The sequence below is a fragment of the Monodelphis domestica genome, chromosome 2 (assembly GCF_027887165.1).
Source record: "Monodelphis domestica isolate mMonDom1 chromosome 2, mMonDom1.pri, whole genome shotgun sequence".
Lineage (NCBI taxonomy): Eukaryota > Metazoa > Chordata > Mammalia > Didelphimorphia > Didelphidae > Monodelphis > Monodelphis domestica.
Genome location: NC_077228.1, coordinates 364,046,416 through 364,072,056, shown reverse-complemented (window position 1 = coordinate 364,072,056; position 25,641 = coordinate 364,046,416). Strand labels below are relative to the sequence as shown.

Sequence of the window (25,641 nt, the reverse complement as noted above, 5' to 3'; positions counted from 1 at the left end):
TGTGATGGATTACGAATATTGGAGATGGACTGTGAGCAAAGAAGGGGAAAAATTGCTTCTCCTACTGACTTCTATTTTTATAAACACTGTCATTTATCTTAAACAAATCCTACGGTTCTTCTTTTACCAATTGTAAGTCTTTCAGTATCAAATAATGAGGAAACTAGAGTTAGTATGTGCTTAAAAAGACAAAACTGGATAAAATTTCAAGTTCCTTGTATACTATATATTTCTAATTATTCATCTTTTAATTTACTTTTCCCTCAATCATATATCTATACATTAATTTATACATTTTATGTGTGCAAATATAAAAGCATATGTATAAATATATATGTATATTTAAGTAAATCCGTTTGAAGAAATAGACAATTTTAGATATAGTGATTTCCTTCACAGGAGAGGAAATTCTGTCTACTAATATAATAGGATCTTTCTCTACAACTTGTAATCTTAAAGTATAGCATATAGCACTGAAATAAGTGATTTGGTCAGAGTCACAGATCAGTATGTATTAAAGTCTAGTCTTGCTTTAAAGCTTCAAAGTTCTACTTCTCTGCATCTCTCCCTCTCCTGCTTCTCTGTATCTCTCTCTATTTTATAGATCTCTGTCTTTTTTGCTCTCCCTCAATTAAAAAAATATAAAAATTCTAAAGCTCCCAAAACAAATGCTTTTCCTAGCCGTGCTGCAATCTTAAGCCATTAGACACGATTCTGGCAAAATTATCTTTAAGAATTTAGCTATTTTTCATTGAAAATTATTTTTTAAAGTAGAATTTTATACCAATGTGAATTTTCATAAACTAAAAGATATATTATCTACTTGTAAAAACTTAACTTTTGATAATAACAAATAATATTTTGGGGGGGAATAACTGGAATAAAATAAAACTTGAATAAAACTTCATTTTTGTAATATTATTTTAAAAGTATTTTCATTAGTAATATTTGCTTCACTTCTCAAACCTTTCTTCCCCTTGAATTTTTCCTGTGTAAGGAAAGAAAAATAAAATGACACTAAACCGGAACAAAATAGCAGCCACAAGCCTGGATGTTTTTTCCCATGCTGTGGCTTTCCTGCTAGTACATGGCCTGCTGGGCATTCCTGCCCTGCTCCACAAAGTGGTACATATAATCAACATTGGAGATGGAGAGAATAAATAGGCTTTTAACATTGGCAATCAGAAAGAGGGAAGCAATGCTGCAGAAAACATCATTAGGTAGCAATGTTCCCTTTTCTGATAAAATAGATTATTGCCTATGGTGAAGCAAAGAAACCGCACTTCCGTGGCTTCATTTTAAATACTCCTTAATGGAAACTGCTGTGATTTGCCATTCTCCTCTCACCAACCTGATTTTTTTTTTCTTTATCCTTCCTTCCAAATGTAAGGTAATGCAAAGTTCAGTTAACTCATTAGGAGTCAGAACACATATGTCTTTGACAAACTACCAAAACAGTGAATTTGTCTTATTTATAAAAAGTGGGGAAAGATCCTTATAGGCTTAAAACTCTGGAAGGATTTTAATATTGCCCAAACATAATTAAACTAGCTGATGCTTACCCAATATTTACCTTCCTAGTATTTGTTGCTGATTACTCCACTAAGGTGTTTTGGTGTAAACAGAACCTCCCTAATTAAATAGCTTGCCTCTGACACATTCCTTTTTCCAGCAAAACAGCAATGAGACTCACACTCCCATTGATGAATTGTGATGACACATACACTAAATGAATCACACAGGAAAAATTATAGTACATAACTAAACCCTGGCAGCCCAAACTACACTTAGCCTTTACTAATAAGCCAGAGGAGGAGGATAAAAAGTGAATAAGTTTGTTGATTTTGATTTCACTTTATTTTGATTTTCTTTTCAAAAGATTTATATTTTTAAAAAGCCTCTTCTTAACCCTAGAGATACACAATGTGGTGCAGTGGAAAAAACCCTGAGCTTCAAGATAAAGGACTTCAAAGCTCAACTCCTTTATATCCTTATCTGTGTGACTTTGGAAAAGTCACTTCTCCCCAGGCCTCAGTTTCTTCATTTGTAAAATTAGGGTGTTATAATTGATAATTCTGGATTTTTTTTCCATCTCTAGATCTATGATCCTAAAACTTGACATCATGGACATTACACCAAAACAGAGTTCTGCACATTTCCCCTGTTGGCAAAGTCTGAGAGTTTTATTCTAATCTATTCAGAAAAGACATTTGTGGGATTAGACCTTCCAGGAAGCAGTTCCAACTTTGCCATCATCCAGACTTGTACAGCAAATTAATCTTTGATGAGGGAGAGGAGGAAAAATTTTACTATGCTCTCATTAAAGAAAAATACTGTTTTCAAATCTCCCTCCTGCCCTATTCCTGGGTGAAAAAAAAAAGAAACAGTGACAGTGTGGTATAGTAGGAATAGTATTCTTTTTTGAGCCAGAAAAAGATCTTATTTTCGATCCTGTTAGTGTAACTTACTACTTCTGTTCTTGTACCAGAGTTGTTTCAATGGTATCTGTTTCTTAGTGATCCCACTTGGGATTATCTTGACAAAGACAATGGAGCAATTTGTCATTTTTTTTCAGCACATGTTTTCAGCTGAGAATCTGAGATAAACAAGGTGATGTGATTTGATCAACATCACACAACTAGTAAATGTCTGAGGCCAGATATAAACTCAGGAAAATTAGTCTTCTTAATTCCAGGCTCAGCACTGTACCATCTAGCTGACTTTGTATGATCTTAGGGAAATCATTCAACCTCTGTAAGCCTTGGTTTTTACCTCTCTAAAATTAGGATGCTGGATTAAGAAGTGTCTAATTTCCTTCTCATTTTTAAAATGTGTTTTATAGGCTTTAAGAGAAAAAAAGATGATAATATTTACTGAGTATAATTGGTCAGGGTATGCTGACAGAATATTTGGCAGGTGTAGATTATTCTGTTTGCCTAAAGATTTTGTTCTGTTTTATTTTTTTTTAACCCAAGTATCTCATACTCAACTACTATAGAACTGCATGGCTTTGTGCTTATTAATGGCATAGCCAAATATAAATAATTCATGAAGTCATATTTCTAGCAGAGGTATGAAATAGCAGATCATAAATTATTGCCTGAAACCTTTTTCTCTGCAGTGAAGTCTTTAATTTAAGGGAGTGGAGTGTGAAATACCTTTTTCTAGATCACACTTCTTTGATGAAATTTTATGAATACAAACTTCTTTCAAAATGTGCCTATTCCAAATAATGTTTAATTGCATTCTATGTTATGAATGAATATGGAAATTATTACCTCAAAATCTTGGCTTTAATGTTTATAAGTTAAGTTTGAGAAAAACAATTACATTAAATGGAAGAGTAAACATTAATCCCATGTCATTGTGAGAATGACCTAGATAAGAATACCCTTGCACTCAAATTATCCTATCCAAATACACACCCTTTTAGATTTATGTTGAAAACAGAAAAGCGATAGATTCAAAAATATATTCCTTTTTGGAATAAAAATTAATGTATTGGGTATGTATTTGTTGTAAAGACGAAGAGGAAAATGTCATTATGATAGACATTGTGGTTCACAGTACCTTTGGAACTGAAAGTATATAGGAATGAAATGAAAACAATCATCCTGAAATAATACCAGGTGAAAGTCTCAGGATTTTATTTTGATGTTTTGAATTTATATGAGTATATACTGATCTCTTCCATTAATGTCCCAGGAGACTCTACTAGCAGGCTTTGAGCCCCACTCACACACAAGATCAGATTTATAACAAAAAATAACTAGGAAACTTAAATATTGGCAATTCTATCTAGAATGACAATCACAGAAACAAGCTATTGCATGTTTGTTCATAAAGCTGAAGCTGCACAGTTTGTCAAATATTATAATGATAATTCACAATTATATAATGCCTTTAGGTTTCCAAAGTGTTTTCTTCACAGCAACTCTATGAGAAAAGGAGTGAAAACTTTTTATATACACTTTGCAAGAGAAATGAATTGTCTGGCTTCAAATAATAAATCTCTAAAGTAGGATCTGAACCTACATCTCTGGATTCCAGGTTCAGTTTTGAGATCATACAATGTTACTTTGTTACTGAGAGATATTGTTAATAATTTTGCTTTCTGTGGGGAGGCATTGAGAGTTACCCAGATTCCAAAGTCTTTACCTAAATCTCATTTGTTTTAAGATCTTACCTGTCACCTTAAGGCTATATTTAGAATTTAGATTACAGAACAAATTTCAACATAAAATAAAGGACTATTGAAAAATACATGTAAAATCAAACTCCACAAAGTATTATAAATTTAATGGGTCTCATTGGAAAATATTCTCCAGTATACTATGCAAAAAAAATTATGTGTGTATGTGTCTGTGTTTCTGTGTCTGTATGTCCTCATGTATTTGAAAAAAGAGAGTTTATTTGTGTCATGCTCATGAGCTAGTATTCCAAACACAATATGATCACTTATGGTCAGCTCTTTGAAGCCTCTATTTTTAAAAAGAGGAAACATTTTATTTTTAGAACTCCTAGTAAAATAGAAATATATCTTTTTTTAAAAAAAGTGCGTAGAGTATTGAAGCTATGGGGAGGGGATATGTGAGGTGATTAAAAAATATTTGAGGACTGTTTTAGGAATTATTGAAATTTGTTTTTTACTAAGCCTTGCCAAAGGACTGGGCAGAATACAAAGAACAGAATTGTCACTAATGCTGACAAAAATCTTTTAAGTGTATGACCTCAAGGATTTAGGAAGCTTACAATCAAGTAGTTGTAAGTCTCTATGTTTAATGTTAGTAATATTCTTACAGGGTTTACCCAAAATGAGGAATATGTATTGTATACTGTTCTTTTATCTGAAGAACTAGCAAAAGTCTCACTTTTTTGAGGCATAAAATGCATATTGTCACCAACTAAGCCAAAGTATTAATAATTAGTTATTTAAACAAATTCATACTCTGTTTATATCGCTTTATCAATTGACTTTGACTTGGTTGTAGTATATTTGTAGTGTATTTGTTTCTTCCTTCTTTAGGTATATAGTACTGACATACTATGATTTAAGTATTTTGCCCTTGACTTTGAGTTAAGTAGAATAAGACTATAAGTATTTTCTTTTAAAAGTATCTTTTCTTTTTTATAATTTAAGAAAACTTGCACTGACTCTAAATCTCTAACAATACAAACATATTATCCTCTTCTGTCTCTAACCTTATTCAGTTATCTTTCAAGACTTTGACTCTAAGTAAATTTCAATTTTATGTTGTTTGATTTTCTTTTTAGAATATTATAGAGAAATGTCTTTGGAAACCACCTTGACTTCTTTTTACAAAAAAGAAAGCTGAGCCCCTAAGATAAAGTGATTTGCTCAAGATCATACAAGAAAGAAGGGGAAAAGTTAGGAATGAACCAAGGAAATAAGAAAGGAAGAACTTACTTCCACAGTGCCAGGCACTGTACTAAGTGCTTTACAAATATTATCAAATAAAATTCTCACAACAACTCTGAGAGGCAGTCTAACATTATTCCCATTTTTCAGTTGAGGAAACTAAAGAAAACTGAGGTTAAATGACCAAAAATTAGTGAGTGACTGAGGATGGATTCGAAATCAGGTCTTCCTGATTCCAAGTCTATCAACTGAGTTACTTAGTATTCTCAGTTATTTAGTGTAGGAACTGGGCCAAGATCATAGATCTCCCAGTTCAATCTTATATTTCAAGTAAACTTGCTTTGTGCATAGTAAATGATATATAAAATTATTATTTTAATGGGTCAGCTTTTAGAAGGAAATAGGAATTAAAAATATGCCATACGGCCTCAGACACTTCCCAGCTGTGTCACCCTGGGCAAGTCACTTAACCCCCATTGCCTAGCCCTTACCACTCTTCTGCCTTGGAGCCAAGACACAGTATTGACTCCAATATGGAAGGTAAGGGTTTAAAAAAAAAAAGAAAAAATATGCCATACTTATGTGCATATTTTCTACTTGTATAAAGATTCATTTTCCATTTCCACACAATCATTCAAACTTCAACATGCAAATATTGCCCTGCTTCTAATTACTCCAAGAGCAAAGCCACTACAGACAAACAGAAAATCCTTAATGGCATATGGAATCATTATTTTTCCCATCCTCTTGCTGCAACTAAGATTAATGAACAAAGTACAAATAGCTGACATGCAACCTACCCATGGGAGTGCCAACGCCATAACCTTTGGAGTCAATAAGGCCTCCAATCTGTGTCAGGTTACAGTTCCGCTGTGTGACAAACTCAATGGTTGTTGACTCCATTAGGAAGGCATAATCAGAGGTGAGTACACGCTGGATACCTTCTTCATTACTTTTGACAAGGACTGACTGCCTCCTGCTACTCATAAAGGCCCACATTTTGTCATAAGTGGAGATTTTTGATTTCTGTAAAGAAAAAAAAGGAAAATATTTTTCTAATGACATAGAAAACAAAAAATACCCTAGTTTATAATTGATACATGAAAGAAATAAATGGAATTGTTATAAATATAATTATATTATATACTTAAGTTTAAATATATTTTATGTGTATATGTACACATATGAATGGATATTGTGTCTTTAACAAACCATTTTTAACAACAACAACAAAAAATTCCTCCTGAAAATTATATGGTCTAGTAAACTTTATGTCCTATAGTCTGCTAATATTATTTGGTAGATAGCATGATAAAATGGGAAAAATGAAATAAAATTAGTAAAGTGATATGTATGTATGTAATCTTCAGGCAATACATCATGTTTATTCTTAGCCTTTGCTATTCTTTAACATTGGGAAGAAAATGGGGCCCGGAACAATACTGGAGGATTTTCTTCAAAGAAGGAAGCTCTATAGTAATTATAAACTTAACCCATAAAGTAATATAGATTTCTGTGTATATGTCAAAGAGGGAAGGAGTACTTGTTCTAAGTAAGTCTGAATTTACATCACCACTGAACACAATCTAGTTATTGTGAACCTTATTTCTGTTTGCAATGTAAAATGAGCTGGAGTAGGCATTGGTAAACTACTTCTGCATCATTGTCAAAAAAAACCCAAATCGAATGGAGAGTGAGGCACAACTGAAAACTAAATCAACAAATGGGAATATGAGAAAAAGAAATTTTATTCGGTCTTTAAAAAATAACTAAAATACCAGGACAAATAAAATGGATTTTTATATATAAATATATATGTATGTATGAATATAATTACTGACAAAAGCTCATGAGTACTTTATTATGTTTTCATTGCTAAAGATGTAAGATGCACTCCTACAATATACATTTGAAGAGATTAGTTCATACCTACTCTCTTAATACTGATTTGCTAATTATTATCCTTGACAACATGTCAAGCCAATATATATATATGTGTGTGTATATATATATCAACATATATACCAATATAATAAAAATTATTTTTCTATATAAGACATCTTTATCAGTAGGAATGATGTTATTATGCTCAAAAGTGCAAGGCTTTTTCTCACAAATGAAATTATATGAAATATATAGGTAAGTCAAATATACTTTCATTTCTGTAAAGTCATCGCATTCCTGTAAAATCAGGAGAAAAATTATGCCCAAAAGAATGTTGTCATTATTTTAATGATGACAGTATAAAAAATAATGATACAGCACCAAATCAAGAAAATTAATACACAGTGGATACTTCTACAAAGAATGAAGAAGAGATACTGTAAATGTAAATACTTCCTCCAGACAACCACCAAAGCATATAGAAAATATAAGAATTCATAGTTTGAAAGAAGTGAGTGAAAGCATCTATACTAAGATGACTAAAATGATAGATGCTAGCAAATTTGAAGGTATGCCAGCTTTATCTAGAAAGAACCAAAGTTCTACAGATGAAAAATAAATTAAAGGAATTGATTCAAGATATGATGGAATTAGATCTACATTTTTAAAACTAGTAATGAGAAAATCTCTTTAGTCATGTATCTACCTGAATAAAGAGAATATTGAGAGAAAAGCAAAGAAAAATTTAACTTCATTTTCAAGGCTAAATAATATATATATATATATATACACACACATATATATATTCTTCTTTCATAATTCTAGAACTTAATGATGATACTGAAAATGAACTCTCCATGGTAGAATGGATAGTGAAAGAAGGCTTTAGATAAAATATATCTATATTGAGAAAAATTTAGAATCATATCCAAAACACCAATCCAAATGATTCAGACTTTGTTCATGTTTATTTTGTTTTAAATTTAGAGATCCAGTTCAAAACCAGATCATTCGGTAGAAAATTATTTAATATCCAAACTGGCATAATAGATATATACTAATCATATAATTAATATTGTTACATTCATATTCATGAAAGGTCAGAAGACATCAGAAGAGAACAACCTTATTAACAGGAATATCATATATCTTCACTAGGAAATGGTTTCTAAAATGGTGATAAAATTAAAAAAAAGCAATTTCTCTAAATAAATGAATGAAAAGAAAATACTTTCCATCTGCTGACTTGGGATTATGTCTATGCAATGTCAGCTTAATACTTTATCTAAACAAAAATAATTTATTTTTAGGTCAATTCAAAGAAAAATACTACTGGCTGAATACAGTAAATACCTAACAGAGTAAACAATTACTAAGATAACGGGCATTTTATAATTTACATTTGAAGCAATTTATATTCATAAAATTAACATAGAGGTAACACATAACACCATGGAAATTACTAAAGAACCAGTATGTATAAAAAACTTAAATGGAACTATCCCTTCTAAATGTCAAGGTATCAATATTATATGACAACTATATAAATCCAAACTATAGTATAGTAATATCATTTTATTCATTATAGTCTTTTTAAAGAAAATTATCACAATTTAAAGAAAAATATTCAAAATCTGGTAGATTATTTCATGGCCAATTATGTTAGTTCTGCTTCCATTAAATATAAAATAATATGCTTTATTATCTCCTCTTTTCATTAAAACATCTTTCCTGGGTGCCATTTTTATATAAATAAAAAATTCTGCCCATGTACTTTCTCTAATAATGAAAATCATATAACTAATCCATGCCTGGCCAGCCATTGTGACTAGAATATTTCCATAAATGATAATATTATGGTAACACATGTACATTAGACAAAAGACACAATAAGTACTATGTTCTGCATTTTCTTATTTACTTGAGGAGGAAGTTGGGATCATGTTTGTTTAGAAAAACTTTCAGAATATTCCTGTCACTTTGTTATTACAATCCTGAAAAGGATACTTTATCAAAGATATCAATTTCAAATATAATTGAAAACCCATAAACATAAAGGATTGTTTCATATGCTGTTACTTTGAAAGAAATCAATATACAAGTGTCCTTCTGTGCATTATATTTCTAATGGTATGTGTTGCTTTTGCCCCTTCTTTTGAAAAAGGGAAATATTTACTGAATTTATTTATTTTCATACAAAATCATTGAATGTCTTTCTCACAATATTAATCTTTCCTTTCTCAGTTTTCCTTTAGCAATTATTTTCTATACTAATTTAGGTCCTTTATCTTATACTTCCTTAATGTATCCATTAATTATTCCACTTATGCCTCATTTTCCCCCAAAAGATTGCAAACTCCTTGATGATAAAAATAATTTTTTATACTTCTGTAAACTTCCATTTAGTTTTGCTCCATCCCATTCCCAATACTAAGTGACAGTGTAATGATTCAGAATTGGCATGTCAAGAACTCTTCTCTATTTTCTGCAGAATGCTAAATTTATTGATCCTCCTGAGTGCACTTCATTGGCAAGGTTTCTTAAAGATTTTCCGTAAGAATTACCAGTGGAAGTCAGATACCTTCAGTTCAAAAGGAAATCAAAGGAGAACAAAATATTCTGAGTGCATCTCTTCTAGTTTTCATGATTTACTAGAGCACTGGGAAAAGGTGGAAACATACAGCTGGTCACAGTGGAAAAAGCTCTCATTGACAATCAAAGGATTTTGGGTTCATGTCCTAATGACTGAGCAAGTCACCTGACATCCTAAGATCTCAATTTTGTTTTTTTGTAAAATAAGAAGCTTGATCACTACAAAACAGGCACTGAAATAAGGAATTGGTGGAAATTGTATACATTTTCATTATTGGGTGGTTAAAAAGGCACTGAACAAGATCTTATTCACTTTAATGTTCTAATGCATGCTAAATATATGTGTATATTATGTATGAATGTAGATAGATATAAAGTTAGATGGATGGATAGATAGGTAGACAGAGATAGATAGGTAGATAGATAAATAGATGGATAGATAGATAGAGTGACATTATAGATGTCATTGATAGATGGATTGATAGATGGATGAATGGAAGGGAGGATAGACAGACAGACAGACAGATAGATAGATAGATAGGTAGATAGATAGATAGATAGATAGATAGATAGATAGATAGATAGACAAATAGAGAGATAAATATTAGTGATTATGCAATATTATGCAAACATTTCAAGATTTCTTAATTATGACTAATTTAGCCTGATGGTGCTACAACACAGACTCACAGACTCATTCCACATCCTACATGATATATTCTAGATGCTACAGAAGGAATGTGGTATAACAGAATGTAGAAGTTTGAGTCAGAGGATCATGATTTAAATCTCTTCATTATTTTGTTGTTATTGATTAGTCGTTTTTCAATTAGGTCTGACTCTTTGTGATTGCTTTTTGTTTTTGTTTTTGATAAATATTCTGCAGTGACTTGCCATTTCCTTCATCAGTCAATTTTACAGACAAGGAAACTTAGTAAAGCAGGATTAAGTGACTTGTCCAGGATCACACTACTAGCAAGTGTCTGAGGTCAGATTTTAACTCAGGGAGGGCAACATTCCTGATTCCAGGCCTGGCATTTAATCCACTGTGCACCTAGCTGGCCTGAGTTTCTTACTACCTATGGAAGTATGGGAAAGTCCCTTAAACCTCTCTAGTCCACAACTTTTCCATTTGTAAAATGCAAGTGTTGAACCAGCTGATCATTAAAATCCCTTCCAACTCTAGATCCTATAATGTCACTCTGCATGAACAGATAACCTCTTAAAGTATTTAATTGATAAACCCAATGTGATGGGCAACTAGATGTTTAAGTGGATTGAGAACCAGGCTTAAAGATGGGAGGACCTGGGTTCGAATATGACCTCAGACACATCCTAACTATGTGATTCCATTACCTAACCCTTAATGCTCTTCTGCCTTAGAACAAATTCAGTATTTACTTGAAGATGGAAGGCAAGAGTTTAAAAAACAAACATGTGTAAGAATAGAAGCACAAAGAAAGGATGGTTAGTTGTTTGTCGTTTTTTTCTTTTATGAACATCTAGGTAGCATTGCACACAGGGCATTTGTGTGACTTGGAGTCAGAAAGACTCTAGTTCAAGTCTAGTATCAGATATTTACTAGTAATCCTAGGCAAAGTTATTTAACTTCTGTTTGCCTGTTTGCTCATCTGTAAAATGGGGACAGTGTTAGCAACCCAAGCTCCCAGGGGTTTGTAAGGATAAAATTTAAAAAAGCATTTTGTAAACATTAAAACACTATATACTATGGGAGTAGGGGAGGGAAAGAACATGAATCATGTAACCATAGAAAATATTTTAAATTATTTAATTAAATCAACTTAATTAAAAATAATTACCTGGAAAAACACTATATAAATTTTAGTCATTGTTATTAAAGATTATGCAAACTTGAGAAGATTCTGAAGTCAGCTTGAATAATACCATTATTATACAACTGACTGGTAAAATAGCTTGTTCGAGGTGAGCTAGCTGGTGGGACAATGTGGTCAAGAACTGAGTCTCAATGTCCTATTAAATGATCTTTCTATAATGATATTTATTCTACCATTCTTTTTTCAACTGTTTCTCACTTTCTCTGCATACTGCGAGATTCATTTACATAAAATGAAAAAAATTATTAAGAAACAAACAAAAGCCTAGAATTCATCCTTCGTGATTATGAAACTGAAATTGACATTAACATTAGGTTAAAACTTATTATGAAGCCTAAAGAAGAATTTGGGGCTTTTAAAAATTAAATTATGGATATTTAAGGGGAAAGAATTCTTAAATAATAGGAAACAAATTTGGGTTTTTTTAAGACTTACAAAAGTAAAAGATGATAATTTCTTTTGGTCTTTCTTTGACAGAAAAAACTACTTACCATCAACTATTTTCCCTTTCTTGCATTCTAGGCTTATCTTAACCACCTGCTGATCTATAATTGGATTTCCTAAGTAGACCTGCACACCAGCAAGAGAATGTTCTATGGAAAAAATCTGTCAGATCTAAAACACAGTATAGTTCTGCTTATAAATTAATAAATCCACAGACTGTCTTATAATATAAACTCTCATGAGTATGAAGGACATGAACCAGTTCACCAGAGACTAGAAACTACTAGCCATAGTCTTTTGCCCCCTAATCTTATATGTAATCTTTCAACAATAACAATGCCATTGACCATAAAAGTACAAAATACCTATTCATCTTTTTATTAAATATTGTCTGGTTTAGATAAACATGGTTCTAGTCTATACATTATCTTGCCTTCAAATTATCCTTGTAAAATGAACAATTAGCATGATAATAATTATTTTTATTTTTATTCCCCAAACTCCTTATTTCCTATAACTGATATTCCATTGGCTCAGGATATTGATGTCTGGGAGTATTTACTTTATCAGACTGCTAAGCCTAGTAAACTCTCATGAACACCAGCTGATTGAATTTCTGCTGCATCAGCATCAAACCAATCAAACCCATTCATATAGAACTCTCTCCTTTGTAATGGCAGTTTTCATGGCCCATAGAGCAGAAATGAAGAAAGGTAGGAAAGGTGTTGCTGTCAAGAAGAGAGTTAGAAGCAATAAGAAATGCAGCACATGGAAAATGATCTTTCTCATTTGACAGAAAGCTTACTTTTTTTAGTTTCAGGAAACATGATAATTCAGCTTAAATATTTAAAAGTCTTTAAAGAAACAACTAGTAAATGGATATAGTATTAATCTACTAGCTATCTCAATTGAACTTTATATTATATTTGTCATGAAAATAAGTTGAATCTTTGTAGTCTTCAATTGTCTAAAGCATTTAAGAAATTTTAATTTTTGTATTGTAATTTATTTTCTTGGGTGGGGAGGGAAAAAGAGGAGACAGAAGAAAAATGTGATTGTATATACATATAGTGTTATAATTGCATGCAGATTGTACTGAGTTCATATTCTGTCTTTGCCATTTAATGCCAAGCAATTTACAAATCTTAAAATATACTGTAAATATTATTATTAGTATAATTATTAGTATCATGGAATCTCTCTGAGATACATTTTCTTTCCTGTTAATGTGAGGATAAAAGTGCCTTTTGCACCTACCTCAGAGTTGTTTTGAGGCTTAAGTAACACTATACATATGTATAATATACATGCAAATATGCATGTGTGTATGTATACAAACATATGAAGTATTTTATAAACATGTATATGATATTTTGAAAATTTTAAAACATTATACAAGGGCAAATATTGTCATTTTGGTTTCATCTTTTTGATAGAGTCCCAATAAAGAAATACCTGGGACAAGCCATTATCCTGCCATTAAGTTTTAATATTAAATGCTCCATAGAACACATTATTGCTCAGATATTCAGGTATGTCCAACTCTTCTGTACCCCACGTGGGGTTTTCTTGGCAATGATATTGGAATAAATTCTTTGACACTTCTTTCTTCAGTGAATTAAGACATGCAGAGGTGTGTCTTTATGTACTTATGCACTCAGCTTTATGAACTGAGCCACCTTTTGTCTCCATAGAATACATAGATGACTAAATTTTTATGATAGCACACAATTATTTATATGAAAATTTAATCTCTGAAGATAACTAAAATATCAATAGTACAACTTTTATAGAAATCAGAAGGATTATAGATGATACCTCTCATTCTCTTCATATTTGGTTTCTATATCTTCTGATAGAACTAAAATAAAAATGTTTTGTCCTATTTAGTTTGGAGATTATAAATATTTTAAATAGTGATTTACATTATTAAAATGTTATTCTTAAGTTTTTAATAGATAAATGTTATATACAGATCATGCTGGGTCGCAGTTTAGTCTGTGAAAGAATGTTAATGCTTTCAGAATTTCCAGTGGTAATTCCTTTACCCTGAATTGCCATCATAATATTTCATGTCTACAAATTCATATTGTAGACATTTGTTTGATGCTTCCTTAGCATCATATTTTTGAAAAATTAAATGACACTGGCTATCGACTTTCATTATTTCTTGACAAAATACATTGTGGTTCTTCCTAAGTTTTCTCTAGGTATCATGTTACCTATGAATATCTATCAGTTTTCTTCTTCTATTTTTGTGAGAAAGTGTTGAATTAAAAAAAAATATAGACCTCTGGATGATGTACTTGGGGATTCATTAATATTAGATAGTAGTTTGTGAAAATAATCTCCAAAATTCTTATGGTTCATTTTATACTTCCAAAAGTATACATTAAGTGATATTGTGTATGTTTTCTTTGGTTTAAATATATTGTTCCATTCACTTTTGATTTCAGGATGATAGTAGTTAGGATCATTGTGACAACATTTTTCTTTAATATAGTTATGCTTGATGTATCATGCTTAGAGAGACTAAAATGCACATATCTATTAATCACATATTGAGTAGTTCAAAAAAATTAAAATCCAAAACTTTTGGTTTCTAACTTCCCTCATATATTAAAAAATCTACACTGTTTAGTTCTAAATGGCATCTTGATATAATTGAAGAAAGATTCCATGAGATGAAAGCATTGTTTAACACATGTAGCTATATATGCATATATATGTATATATATATATGTATATATATATGTATAAATAGAAATATATAGCTTGGTGGCACCCATTTCCATTAAGTGACTAAAAAAATAATTTGAATTAATTCCTTCCTTAATTTGAAATCCAAGTTGAGTTATATTTAGGTAAAATGATCATGGATTTAAGAGGAGGCAGAATTAATAAGACATTAAACTATCTTCCTGGAAAATGTTATATAAATTTTTCTAGACATATGATATGTTTTAAAATTGAAAACAATTCTCTGTATGGATATACAAATACTCTAATATATTTGGATTTATTTTATGTGTTTGGGGTACATAAAGAGGCCATAAGTATAGATTTGAGCTAAAAGCTTTGTGATTATCAACTAGTACTTTAAATGTTATGGCAGCTTAATTATTGACATTTTGTGCTTAATAATAACCAAATAAGCTGCTTTTTACAACCAGGAAACTTTTGAAACATACCATATTCTCTTCATCATCTAAAGAATTGTTTTTCATATAATTTTTCTCAGTCGTTTTTAATAATATAATACATGAAAACATGGTTTAAGGCATACGAACATACATGAGTATGTTGGAGACAGCTCATACCAGAATTAACAATTGGCTGTTGCAAGCTGGTATGAGCTGTCTCCAACATGTACATATATGTGTGTATGCATTAAACAAAGTCCCAATAATTAAACTGACATAACATTTAAAATGTTTCTGTTGGTAACCACAAAGATTTTGAATCAAATCTGTACTCATGACCTATTCATGTACTCCCCAAACATAAAACACTAGTAATTTATGTATTGCTGTGAAGATTTCAAGTTAATAATTATAGATTGCATGTGGCCCTGACACTTTCAGGTTTTGTAGAGAGAGTAAAATATCAGTCTCCTTTGACAAAATTGTTCCATCATTCATTATGAAAAAGCAACTCTCTATTCCTCTTTTCAAAGAGTCTTAAATGTTTACTTCTTCAATTCATAAAACATAAAAAACCACTCTATAATTCAGTTGATAGGTTCCATATTCCAGGTACAATAGTGCAGGAAGTAGGGCATTGATTTTTCTAATTTATCCTGATATTTCTTCTTTTCAGAGTTCCACTGTCCTCTAAGTCAAGTTTATTATCACAATGGTTTTAATTAGTGTTAGCCAACATCTCACTTTATCTATTTTTTTTAGATTCATAAGAGCAGTTTATTCACACTGGTTGGTGCAGTAATATCTGCAGAGTCCTAGTGGTCAACATTTCAGGGTTCCTGGCATATCTGCTATTACAGATCCTATCAGATCATCCTAAACATCAGATCATCAGATCATACATCATCCTAGCCATTTCCTGATTTTTTATTGTCCATGCATTGTAACATGGACAATGGGTGGTTGTTATCACATTGTGATTATTGTTATTATTAGTGATCATCATGGCATGACTTTGAGAGGCCTCATTACATATGTTATCAGGGCCATATTAAATAATATTTATAAAGCACTGCAAATAATAGAACACTATACAATTCTATTTCCATTTTTGTTATTATAAGAAAAGGGTAACACTTTTTAAGAAATAAGAGATTTGTTTATTTTATTAACATTACAAAATATCATTTCATTGGATTTTAAAAGACTATCCAGAGTTTGGACTTCTGGAGGTGGAGCCAAGATGCAGGAGTGCACCAAAGCTGCTCTGGTCACCAAGAGAATTCTCTCCAACCAAGATTAAAATATTGCCACAAAATAAATGTAGGAATGAAAGAACCAAGAAGAGTGAAACAACTTTTAAGAAAATAAAAATCCAATAGGTAGGCAAAGAATATCTGGGGCACTGAGGTGAGAGGATAAAAGGAGAGCAGATTCAACAAGCAGCTGTAGCAATGAGGGAAGAGCAGGTCAAGAGCAACCCACACCCCTACACCCCATATCTATTGTCTCAGGTTTGGAATGTAAGCCCAAGCCAAGTTTCAGATCCAGAGATCCAGCCTGGGAAAATAGTGATACAAGGCAACCCACTCCCCTTGAAATTTCAAACCTCTAGAGAAGTACAGAGTCACAGATCAGAGCAGTCTGGCCTAAAGTGGACTGATCCTTCTGGGCCCAGAGTAAATGCAGGAATCCATGTCTGGGCTTGGGGTGAGGAGAAAGATCCCATTTAGAGGTGAGGACAGAGTTCTCAGTGAGAGCATCCTCACAATCTTTTTGCCCAAAACTAAGTGCAGAGTTCTAGGATAGGTTAATCAAAGGTGTTGGATTGGATCAAGTGCACAGTGAGACAAAAATAAAATTTGAACCTGAGCCTAAGCCCCTGACCTGATCAAGTCCAGGGTGAGAGCAAAAGCTTATGCCCAAACCTGAGGCAAGTCCTTAAACCATAAGCATCTCAAGAGTTAATTGAATCAGCAGAGGACAGGGCACTCAGAGCTCTCAGACCTTAAACCATCATATCAGCATCCAAGAACTGAAACTGAAACAGACAATTAGCTAAAAATAGTATCAAGAATGGACTGAAATTTAAGAGGCTACTCCAACTTCCCAGAAAAGAGAGCCTATTTGAACATCCTAGCACAAATACCAACAACATGGAATTGGGTTCAGAACAAGGACACATATGATACCCAGTGGAATTGCGCGTCAGCTATTGTTGGCTATAGGAGGGCTGTTGGGAGGGGAGGGAATAAAAGAAAATTATTTTTGTATTCAATGAATAATGTTTGAAATTGACCAAATAAAATAATGTTTAAATTTTTAAAAAAAGAAAGAAAAGAGAGTCAGTATTAGATAGGAAAAACAAGCAAACAACAATAACAATGAAAAACTCCTAACTCTAAAGAACTTTTATGGAGACAAACAGCAAGATACAGACACAGAGGGGGCAATGAAAGCAAAAGAAACACAAGAAACATCCAAAAGAAAAATATGGTTTGGAGACAGATCCAGAAAGAGCTCAAAACAACTTCAACAACCAATTAAAAGAGACAGAAGAAAAGGTGGGGAAGAGAAATGAAAGTGATGCAAGAAGAAGGGAAAATGAAGCAAGTAGAAATAAAAGTGATGCAAGAAGAAATTGGCCAATTGAAAATAGAGAACCAAAAACTGACATAGGAAAACCAAGCCTTAAAACTCAGAACTGACCATCTAGAAGCTAATGATTTTTGAGAAACCAAAAAACAATAAGGCAGAATCAAAGGAATGAAAAAAAGAGGAAATCATGAAATATCTTAAAAAAAATAATTGCCCTAGAAATTGATTTAGGAGAGAAAATTTGAGAATTATTGGACTACCTGAAATCCATGATCAAGAAAAATCCTTGGACATCATATTAATGCCCAGAGGTCCTCAAAAAATAAAATAAAATTGAAATTGAAAAAATTCATAGATTACCGCTAGAAAGAAATCCTCAAATAACAACTTCTAGGAATGAAATAGGTAAATTCAAGAGCCATCAAGCATTGAGAAAATACTTCAAACAGCCAGAAAGAAACCACTAGAATACCAGGGAACTACAATCAGGATCACACAGGACCTAGCAGCTTCTACATTAAAGGATCAAAAGGCATGGAATATGATATTCAGGAAGGCAAAAGATTTGGATTTATAACTGAGGATCACCTATTTAACAAAACTAAATATATCCTTTTAGGGAGGGAGAATGGATATTTAGTAAGATAGAAGATTTCCAATAATTTCTGAGGAGTAAGCCATACCTAAACAAAAAATTTGAAGTCCAAAGATGAGACACAAGAGAAACCCAAAAAAGTAAATAAAAAGAAAATATTTAAAGGTCTCATTATGGTCAAAATGTTTCTATATATACATGGAAAGAGGGTTTCTATAATTATTGAAAATTATTTAGTAGTAAAGAAGATAGAAGGAATTTACTCAAAATGAGGGTGCAGAAGTACAGTGATTATGATGATATGATGTATATGATGATATGATGTATATGTGATGATATGGAATGTTATGTATGTATGACATGATATGTATTCATATGAATGATATGTTAAAAAGATCAATGAAGGGCTAAAAGAGAGGGTTGCACTAAGAGAACAGGGAAGGGAGAGATAGAATGAGGTAAATTATGTAACGTAAAAAGGAATAAAAATCAATATAGAAAGGGAAGGTTAAGGATGGTGACAGGCAATGCTTAAACTTTACTCTCATCATAACTGGGTCAGAGAGGGGGAAAAACAAGTATACTCAATGGGGTATAGAATTCTATCTTATACCACAGAGAAGTAGAAGGGCAATAAGACAAGGAAAGAGGTAGATTATAGGAGGAGGGAGAAGTGAGGAGGGTGACAAAAAGCAAAATACTGATGAGGAGGAACAGAGAGAAAGGGAATAGAGCAGGATCTAAAGTGGATACAATGATGGAGGGCAACACACAGTAATCATAATGCTGAATGTGAATGGAATGAAATCACCCATAAAAAAGAAGCAGATAACAGAGTGGATTAAAAACTAGAATCCTACTATATGCTGTTTACAAGAAACACATTTGATGCAGGGTAAAACACAAAGATTCAAGGTAAAAGAGGCTAGAGAAGAATCTATAATGCATCATCTAAAGTAAAAAAAAAATCAGGAGTAACAATCATAATACCAGAACAAAGCGAGAGTAAGAATTGATCTAATTAAAAGAGATAAGGCAGGAAATTATATTTTGCTATAAGCAATGAAATAATAGTATTACTAACCATTTATGCACCAAATGGTATACAATCCAGATTTTTAAAAGAGAAATTAGAGGAGGATAAGGAACATAAAGATAGTAAGAACATACCAGTGGGAGATCTCAAATTTTCCCTTTCAGAGCTAGATAAATTGAACCAAAAAAATAAATAAGAAATAAGGGGAGTGAAGGAAATATTAGAAAAATTAGAGTTAATAGATATCTAGAGAAAATTGAACAGGGATAAAAAAATATACCTTCTTTTCAGTAGTACATGATGCATATACAGAGATTGGCTATGTACTAGGGCATAGAAATATTGGAAACAAATGCATAAAAGCAGAAATAATCAATGCAATTTTTTCAGATCATCATATGGTAAAAATTATAATTAAAAAAGGGTGCATGGAAAGGCAAATTTAAAGTTGATTTGAAACTAAATCATCTAATTTTTAAAAACCAGTGAGTCAAAAAAGAAATCATAGAGACAATTACAGACTTCATTAAAGAGAATGACAGTGGGGAGACAACATATTGAAATCTATGGGATAAAGCCAAAGCAGTACTAAGGGGAATTATTTATATCACTGAATGCCTGTAGCAACAAAATCAAGAGGGAGGAGATCAATAAATTGGGTTTGCAACTTAAAAAATTAAAAATTCCCAGTTAAAAACTAAATCAGAAATCCTAAAAATTAAAGGAGAAATTAATAAAATTGAAAGTAAGACAACCATTGAACTAATAAATAAGACTAGTTGCAGGTACATTGGAAAAAACAAATAAAATAGATGAAGTATTCGTTAATATAATAAAAAAGAAGAGAATCTAATTAACAGTATCACAGATGAAAAGAGTGATCTCATTTCTAATCAAGAGGAAATTAAAGTAATTATTAAGAACTATTTTGTCCTATTATATAGTGAGAAATGTGACAATTTAGGTAAAAAAAAATAAAATAAAATGCCTAGATTACCAAAAGAGGGAATAGAATACTTAAATAATCCCATCTCAGAAAAAGGAATTGAACAAGCCATCAAGGTACTTCCTAAGAAAAAAATCTTCAGGGCCAGATTGATTCACAAGTAAATTCTATCAAACTTTTAAAGAACAATTAATCCCAATATTATACAAATTATACGACACAAATATAGTATTGATTCCAAAGCCAAGCAGACCAAAAACATAGAAAGAACACTATAGAACAATCTCCTTAATGAATATAAATGCAAAAATTTTAAATAGAATACTAGCAAAAAGACTATAGCAGGTTATTACAAGGATTATCCACTATGACCAGGTGGATTTATACCAGGAATGCAAGGATGTTTTAATATTAGGAATACCATCTGGATAATAAAACCAATAGAAATCACATGATTATCTCAATAGATTCAGAAAAGGTTTTTGATAAAATACAACACCCATTCCTATTGAAAATGCTAAAAAGTATTGGAATAGAAGTGCCTTTCCTTGAAATAATAAACTGTATATATCTAATATCATCAGCAAGTACCATTTGCAATCGGTTCAAACAGGAGTGAAGCAAGGATGCTAATTATCACTTCAATTAGTTAATATTGTAATAGAAAAGCTAGCAATAGCAACTAGAGAAGAAAAAGAAATTGAAGGGATTAAAGCAAGCAATGAAGAAATTATACTATCACTCTTTGCAGATGATATGATGGTATACTTAAAGAATCCTAGAAAATCAACTAGACAGCTGGGGGAAATCATTAACAACTTTAGCAAAGTTGCAGGTACAAAATAAACCAACAAAACTCAGAAGCAGGAGTTAGGAAGAGAAATCCCGTTTAAAATCCTTTTAGACAATATAAAATTTTTAGGAACCTGTCTTCCAAGACAAACATAGGAATTATATGAATATAATTACAAAACACTTTTCATACAATCAAAACTGGATCTAAATAATTGGAAAAATATTGATTGCTCATGGCTAGGATGAGCTAATATAATACAAATTACAATCCTACCCAAATTATGGCACTTATTCAGTGACATACCTATCAAACCACTAAAAAGAATAACAAAGTTCATCTGGAAGAACAAAAGATCAAAAATAGCAAGGGAAATAATGAAGAAAAATGTGATGGATTAGGGCCTAGCAGTACCAGATCTTAAACTGTGCTATAAAGCAGTAGTCATCAAAACAATATGGTACTGGCTAAGAGAGAGATGGATAGATCAGTGGAATAGACTAGGGATAAATGACCTCAGCAAGGTAGAGTTTGATAAGCACAAAGATCCCAGCTTTTGGATAAGAACTCACTATTTGATAAAAAAAAAAGCTACTAGAAAAATTGGAAAAAAAGTATGGGAAAAATTAGGTCTAGATCAACATCTCACACACTATACCAAAATAATTCAAAATGGGTAGAATACTTAAGTATAAAGAATGAGATCATAAATAAATTAGGTGAACACAGAATAATATACTTGCCAGATCTGTTGGAAAGGAAGGAATTTAAGGGCAAGAAAGAGACAGAGAACATTGAAAATGTAAAATGAATGATTTTATTACATCAGATTAAAAAGAGTTTGTACAAATAAAACCAATGAAACCAAAATTATAAGGAAAACCATATGATCAATCACATGGTTCCATGGGGATGTGATTGGGGTTTTGGTGTTAAAAGATCATTCTACTGAAAATATTAATAACATGGAAATAGGTTTTGAATAATGATAACATGTATAACCCAGTGGAACTGCTTTGTCATCTTTGGGAGGGGAACAGAAAAAGGGTGGGGGAAAATCATGAGTCATGTAACCAATGAAAAACATTCTAAATAAAAAATAAATCTAAAAATAAATAAATTAATAGAAGAATATCCAAAGCACAAGATACTTTAGAGAGATGAATAAAGTCATCATCCTTATTCATTCCACTTGCTCTAATATAAATTAGAATTTGAAAGTCAGCTTGAGGACACTCTCATTTCTTTTTATCTTAAGAGAATCCCTACATCCTAAAGTAGAAAGACAATAATTGTCATAATGTTTGTATTCCTCTTGGGGATATTAAGATTTATAGATGAAGGCAAAAAGGAAAGTTTATTTAAATCTGTTTGATGAAGAGTCCTGAATATGTCTTATTTTAAACAGAAAAGCCACACAATGTTAGCAGCCACAGGAAAATTGTTCATGAAACATTTTTTAATATCATTTTTATTTAAATTAATAGAATTAATTCCACTGCTGCTATAGTCGGAAGAAAACTCACTTATTAGGCAGTTTCTAAGACTTGTCACCATGACATTGAGATAACTTAATCAAGACTTTATATTTAAAAATAAATCTCACTAATCAGTTTCTCTGCCCTCCCAATACTATTTAGTATACTGTATCTTCAGAAACAAACATTTATAATCCTTTACAATCTTTTATGATAACAAAGAAATTAACTGAAATTCAGCTTATGTGGACCCAATAAAAAGGTCCAATACTTATTTCTAACGGCTATTTAGAACTCTCAAAGAAAATTTGGTATCAGGAAGGCAGCTCCTCCTATTGTTTCTTTCTAATCCCTCTTAGTCTACCAGTTCTGCTCATAATGCTCCCTCAAATATTTGGTGATGAGTGGCTATCAGTATATTTTTATCTCCTTATGAAGTACATTACACTTAATAAACCCTAATATGCCATTTGAGTGAAGCCCACACTAGTGAAGGGAATTTGGCTCTGGTTTACATTTTAATTTTTTATATTAGAGAAAATAAATTATCAACAATACTGGAACATATGTGCTAGGTAAGACCAGCTGAGCCCCTCTCTAGAATCATCTGACCTTGGGCAGAGGAAATTAGAGTTAATTCAGGAAAACAGGACTGAAGCCATATGTGGTTCATAGCAAAGGTGGAGCTGAGGCTAGGGAAGTGATCTGAGCAGCAGTCTGCTGTTAACAAACCTGTCATCCCTTGGAATAATGCTGGCAATTCTATCTCAAAGCCTCTGCAATGCCTTAAACAAGTTATTTGAAGAGATGTCCAATAAATGGAGAGCTGTTCTATCCATATTATGACAGGTAGCATTTTACAAATATTTAAGAATTGTTCATTATATTTGACTATTAAATATAATTGAACTGAATTTTAACTTAATTTATAATTCTTGACAATTATCCTTACAGTCATTAGATTTTTTCTAAGATGTCTTGAAAATTTCTTCAATAATAAACCTTTATTAAATACCTAAAATGTACCAGATACGCTGTGTTCTTCCCCTAGAATATTAAAATTATATATATATATACATATATATGTATGTATGTGTGTATGTTCCTTATCTCAAGGAGTGTACATTTATAAAACATGAGACTTACCAGTCCTACAACTTTCTTAAAAATGCTCCAAGTGCCACTGAACTAATTTAGGAAAAACAGGCAGCTGAGGTATGAAGGAAAAAACTCTGAATCTGGAGGGAGACATTCAATTCAAGTTTAAGGTCTTCCTTTGTGACTCTAGCTAAATTGTTTAAGGCTCTCACATCTGTTTCCTAATGGGAGAATTAGAGTAATAATATGAGAATATAATAATAATAATAAATTAGGTAATTGCTAGTGTCAAAAGGCAAAATGTCAAAATTACTTTGTAAATGATTTTGTTATTTAAATATAAGATAGGTGGCTATAATTTTCTCATGATTAAAATAAAGAAACTTTTGTTCTATTGTATAATATGCTAAAATGCATCTAGATTTCCTATCCAATTGCTAAGAAAAATCATCAAACTTTATATCTATCTCAAACTCTCTATATTACATATTCTAACTATTAAACAGGGCTTTTCTAAGGTTCAGTGTATGTGAAATTATTTCGAAAAATTAAGAAATTGGTATTATTGCTAAGGCTTTGTAGTAAATTGATATATGAAGCCTAGGGTATAATTTTAGAACCTCTCTGGTTTAAATTGCACTGTCACATCTGTGCTAGTTGCTTCAGAGGGGCTAGAAAGATTTTATATCTTGATAAGTCTTAAACTGAGGTTAGTACTTCTCTGTTCCCAAGTTTGAAAACAAGAAGCCTATTTAAAAGGTTGGGGCTAGACTGAATAGAGTTAAGGTAACAGACTCACCTCTAATCATCTTACTCAAAACATTCCATGGAATCTAGGCCAACTTGGAGTCTTAGTCTATTATATCATCTCCAATTTGGCATTTTTGTCCAGGGATTTGTAGTTCCTTCCACTCATCGCTTTCCTCATTACTTTCTTAGGTCACAGATAATAGATGGTATTTTCAATCATTCATCTCTCTCTTAAAACATCCTGACCTCTTCTATACTCCTTTATGCCATTAATGAAAAAAAAAATTGACATGCCAGAGAAGATTGAGCATGTCAGGACAGTATTTATCTATTACAAAAATTGATAGATATGCCACCCTTATCATGTTTTCTAGGATTTTCTACTGAGAAATTCCCAGCAATATCACTACAGGAAAAAAAGGGAAAGAATACTTATGTATTTATGTAAAGATTTATAGCTTCCCTCTTTGTGAGATAAAGAATTAGGAATTGAAAGGGTACCCATCAACAGGGGAATGGCTAAACAAGTTAAGGCCTATGATTAGCACAGAATACTACTATACTGTAAGAAATAACAAGCAGTTTAATTTTGGGAAAAAAAACATGGAAAGACCTGTATGAAATTATAAAGAATGAAATGAATAGAACCAAGAGAACATTGTGTAAAACAAGAAAATTATTATATGAAGAATGACTTATTTGTGTCCATAGCCAGAGGAAAAACTGATAAATAGAAATAAGACATTGGATATATACACACAGATTATTTTCTAATGATGACTCCTCTAATGAGAGGGGATATAGGCAGGGAGCTAACTGGATAACAAACAAATAAAAAAATAAATCAATAATAAAAAAAACTCTACCTTATTAGTAAGAACTTTTCCTTTCATGGACTTTATGATTAGTTTCCTATTTTGTTTACATTTAACTTCTTCTAATACCATTTTTTTAAAGCAGAGCAAATATCTTCAATTATGGAGTCTATACCCTCCAGTTTTGATTAATTAAACTGCCTATATCCTTGACTCCCTTACAATGTGGTATT

At 31.6% G+C, this 25,641-nt stretch overlaps 1 protein-coding gene across 2 annotated transcripts in view; it reads right to left on the bottom strand.

The window, feature by feature from the left end:
• Positions 1–25,641, bottom strand: part of GRIK2 (glutamate ionotropic receptor kainate type subunit 2) — an 819,862-nt gene that overhangs the window by 42,564 nt on the left and 751,657 nt on the right. For both annotated transcript variants that reach the window (XM_001367939.3, XM_056818623.1), the window contains one exon: positions 6,181–6,406. In XM_001367939.3, the coding sequence (XP_001367976.1) occupies positions 6,181–6,406 (226 nt within the window). The remainder of the gene's footprint in view (positions 1–6,180; positions 6,407–25,641) is intronic.